Genomic DNA, 5000 nt, shown 5'->3' with positions numbered 1-5000 from the left:
TAATAATAATAATAAAAATGATATAATATAATAACAAGACAATAATAATTGTTTCTTCTTGTTGCTGCTGTTATTGTTATTACTAAGATTTTTCTTTAACGTATCGGCTTCATTCCAGCAGTAAAATAATTCAGGAATTCTGTTTTCTTTAAGCTTCCATTTATATATATCTGACTTGATCATATTCATTTTACTTTCTCTCGTTTGGTTTTGGCTGTGATGTGGAATACCGAACATTTTTAGTCCTTCTTACGGCGGTCCTTTAACATTGCTCCATACGAAGCGGAAACTTCTCAAGTTCAATTACAAACTGGTTAACAATAGAGTGTGGTGGAGCGTGGGTCGATAGTGTATGTAGCAAGGAAGGGTTCGTGTGGAAAACTGAAACAAATACTTTAGCATGGAGTCTTCGCTTTGTGGGCTGTCATGTATACACAGATTTTTGTCCCGGTTTTGTATGGAATGAACGGGGAAATAGGAAACTACGTATGAATTGTTGATGTACTGACAATGAGTCTACAAACTTTTCGAATAACGACGAAAAGTTCCACCATCCCGCACAGGATGAATCGAAACGAATTGAATTAATGTGTAGGTTTCCTTGTATTCAAAAGCGAAGATATCGTTGCTCTCAGATTTCCTGGATTTTACTATGGGAATCGGGAATACACATATATCTGCAGCATGATTAGAACTGATATTTTTTTTGTTGATGAATTGGAAATCTCAGAATAAAAAATCTTGGCATGCCACTGACAGAATAGCAGTTGTGTCGAATGTTTGAACATGTTCAGCGCAAATATTGCTAGATGGGATGGAGACTGAAGTGACATTTAGGAGCCGGTGTCGACAGGATGAATTTTTAATTTGACATGTATTCGTCTCGCTTTCATGGAATTATTCTTGTTTTATGATTTACATGTATAATACTTGTATGATCACTATGTGGATGACAGTAAGATTATTCCAATACCGTAAATCTATGTAGGAAGAGCAATATAGAAAATTGAATGTCCATAAAGCAAGGATTTTGAGAGGACAGGAAGGATTTTGTAGAATGTGAAGCACTTTTATGATGGTCGTTTTTTGGAGCACGCCGTCCTGCCTCAGTTGTCAGTCTTCTACTTGCCACTTTATTTCGTAATTCATAAAAGTAAATGAAACAAATCCACGTTGAGTTTATACTTTTTTATCTACTGCAGAGAAAATTAATTTTACTAAGTGAATGATTTTAACGCCCAAGTCCAAGTTAGGATATACCGTATGAACAACAGGAGGTGCAGTCAGTTTCTCGGGAGAGCTGAAAAATACTCTCTAAGGACCACCGCTCACCCGGTTCTTTGAAAGACAATTTTTTTCTCAAATCTCACATGGAGAATGAAAATTAGAATATTATTTCCCCCCCCCTTTCTGTGTACAAAGTGACTCTTGAGACCAGGCGTAGTGGTAATGCTCTCATCCATTAAAAATAGTAATTTAGACGTGCGTTATATCTAACGACATTATCTTTTGCATTCCGCATAACGATGGAAATATTCTCCCTAGGCGTGTATGATGGGCGCAACGGCTGGTTGGCCACAAGATAGTCCCCCTAACGATTCACACTCTTCCGGCCCAGCGACCGCAGTGGGAAGCGTCCCAATAAGCCTCGATCAGTAGTGGCCCACTGGAGCGGCCCACTAAAGCGGCCCTCAGTTGCGGCCCACTGACCCGACTAACCTCCGCTCTCCTCACCCGCGCCGCATGCAACAAGTAAGTACATTAGATACGGTGGACCATTTTTGTCTCATTTGAATGAATTTGTTTTCAGAATTTCCATAATCACCTGAATATTCAATCTGGGGCGAGGGAAAGTTTTGACTCGTTTTTGTAATTATGACCGAAACGGAGAGTGATACAAACAAACTTTTTTCCATAATGTTATCTCAGAATGTAATAATTTATCACCAATGATTTTACATTTCTAGTAACGATGGTGTAACATGAGACATAGGGTTAATGGCCATCATTATATTGAATATGTATTTTGGATTTTCATAAGCTCATTGCGGTAGGGGTATATATTTTTTCTAATTTGCATCTTGGTCATGGAAGTAGTATCCTCGAGACTCTTTATGTGCTAAACATCTGTTGCTTCATTCGTGTGAAAACATGTGTGGGAACACCTGTTGCCACGAGGATTCTTAAAAAGGAGCTACAATTAAAGCCTAGTCTTTTAGACGTTTTGAATTTGAAGGTCAGTTTTCACACCGAACAAACGCAAAGTAAGAGCAATGTTTTAAAATGAGTTTAAAAAATCAGTCGAAAGGAATACCGTAGAGGTTAAATCACAATATATACATGATTCAACTTCTTACTATTCATAAGTAGCGGCAGTTAGTTCATTCTTCCATGGTATTTAGTGTTTCACTTATTTTACTGATTCTATTCAATTCGCTGCTGGAATTAGGTTTTAAATATTACCTCTGTTATTTTCCTAGTGGCCACAGATGCGCAGCGGCGGCAGTTATGTCCGCGGCTGCTGGACTACATGGTGGTGGTCGGGGCGCGCACTCCCGGTAGGGCCGCCCCCGTGCAGCCCCCTGAATTGCTCCGGAGGTATCCACCAGATGACCACAAGGTGCGGCACTTGCTCGATTATGAGCCATGCTTATGCTATTTCAACATCTTTCGCAACACTATACATGGAAGTATGCTTTGATATTCTGCGTTTGGGTTGTGATGGCATGAAATAAAAGGACACCTCAAGCGTTTATTTCATTTCGCCGTAGGACTTTCCCCTTGCCACTGGACGTGATATACTTCTGCCAACCTGAAGATGCATTTCTCGGACCCGGAAACGTCCTTGAGGGGGGCTTCGTCTTTCGTCTTCACCCTCACCGCAAGGACTCTGGTGAGTATAATTGAGGTTATATTTCCGCTGCTGGCTTCCCTTGTCTTGCATCTCCATATTCTTCTCGCCCATTTCTTGCTGTTTCTTTTTCCTACTCTCTCCTCTCTCTCCTCTCCTCTCTCCCTCGCTCCTCTCCTCCTCTCCCTCCTTTTCCCTTCTCCTCTCCTCTCTCTCTCTTCTCTCTCTCTCCCCTCTCTCTCCTCTCTCTCTCTCCCCTCCCCTTTTCTCTCTCTCTCTTTGCTCTCTCTTTTTCCCCCCCTAAATTTTTTTTCTAAGGATTACCCTTTAATCCGTATGCTTCAGCTAGCTCTCCAAGTCGAGGCACATATCAGCATCTTCCTTCGGGAATGCAATAAGAGTCAGTTTTTCATAAAGGTGGCACGCCTTCCCTCGTCCTCTGCCTGTCCTCCGCTCGGCCGAAGAAAGGAAGAGGCGGAGACGCCAATCTCATTTATTATTTTCTCCTTATTTGCATAATACCCTTTGCGTTTCTGTGAGACAAGGTATTTTAAAGATATCGGATACCTTAAACCAGATTTATAAAAGTCTGTTAGATGATATGGGCGAGAGAGCGACGGATAACCCCCAGTCATAAAACATTTTGTTTCACTTTTGTTGCACACACACACACACACACCACACACACACACCACACCACACACACACACACACCACACACCACCACACACACATACACCACACACACACACACACACACACACACACACACACACACACACACACACACACACACACACACACACACACACCACACACACACACACACACACACACACACCACACACCACATGATAGTTTTCAGATTTCAACATAGGTCAAGCTGATAAGTGAGTGAGAAAACCAAGGACGACTCGTTTTCCCTCGAGAGGGGAAACTACAAGTTGGAAAAGAAAAAGAAAGAGTCGCGATTCAGGGAACTCGCTACTCGATGTCTGCTGATTTTTTTTTATTTTTTTTTTATTTTTTTTTTTTTACAACATATTGTGTGATTATTTCAGCTTTACATTGAACATTTAAATGTGTACATCTTTTTGAATTCTTGACAACGCAGTGTTTTTCACTCACGTATGTAAACTCTACGGTATTGCAACCGCGATTTAACTTACTTGTACATTTCAGATTGGGGAAATTTAATATTAAACTAAGATAAGAAATTTATTTTTCGCTATTGCAGTCTCGTCCTCCTATTTATGATTTTGATAGTTATCTAGTCTAAAGATTTGTTTTATGACGTAATAAGAGTTTGGCTGAAAAATTATGATTATATACTTTCACTTAAGGCGGGGCTGCGGCAAAGAAAGTAGTATTGGACAGAATATCGTTTGTTAAGGACCCCGCGCCTTGTTTTTAAAGTGTTATCTTATTTTTAAATACACTTATCTTTCTTAATACGACCACCTGTTTTAGATTCGCCTAACATTTATTGTGGATTCTTTCCCCCATTGTTTGGACAGAATAAACGTGTTCAGGACGCGGCCTTGTATTTAAAGTGTTTATATTATTTTTAAATACACTTATCTTGCTTAATACGTCCACTTGCTGTAGACTCACCTAACATTTATTGTGGATTCTTCCCCTATTGTTTGCTACGAATAATAATTTATCTTTAACTTCATGATCCTATAAAAGTTGAGAGCAGATTTTGTAGTGGAAAAGGCCTCACCATATTGTTAAGTGGCACTTTATCATGTCACGAAACTATTCATCCTTTGTGCATAAAATCGGGCTTCGTTGTTGGACATGCAACATTGTTGGAATAAAATGTTTCCAAGAATATTCTAGTTACAGGAAAGTATGACTTTTGAGAATCCATGTGCCAGACTGCCTATCTGACAGGAACCATGTGACATAGATTCCAAAGACACACACACAACACACACACCCCACACACACCACACAACACACACACCCCACACACACACACAACACACACACCACACACACACACACACCATACAAAATAGACACACACACACACACAAACACACACAACACACACAAAACCCCACACACACACACCACACACATATAATATATTATATTATTAAAAATTATATAATAATATATAATAACCCTAAAAAAAAAC

General features: G+C 39.9%; 1 protein-coding gene across 1 annotated transcript in view; it reads right to left on the bottom strand.

The window, feature by feature from the left end:
• Positions 1-2757: 2757 nt before the first annotated feature.
• Positions 2758-5000, bottom strand: part of LOC119580648 (MAP kinase-activating death domain protein-like) — a 5994-nt gene continuing 3751 nt past the window's right edge. The window contains exon 4 of the mRNA XM_037928750.1: positions 2758-2890. Coding sequence (XP_037784678.1) covers positions 2758-2890 — 133 coding nt within the window. The remainder of the gene's footprint in view (positions 2891-5000) is intronic.

The sequence above is a fragment of the Penaeus monodon genome, chromosome 14 (genome assembly GCF_015228065.2).
Source record: "Penaeus monodon isolate SGIC_2016 chromosome 14, NSTDA_Pmon_1, whole genome shotgun sequence".
NCBI lineage: Eukaryota > Metazoa > Arthropoda > Malacostraca > Decapoda > Penaeidae > Penaeus > Penaeus monodon.
Note: the sequence above shows the minus strand (reverse complement) of the source record. Positions and strands in the feature narration are given on the sequence as shown.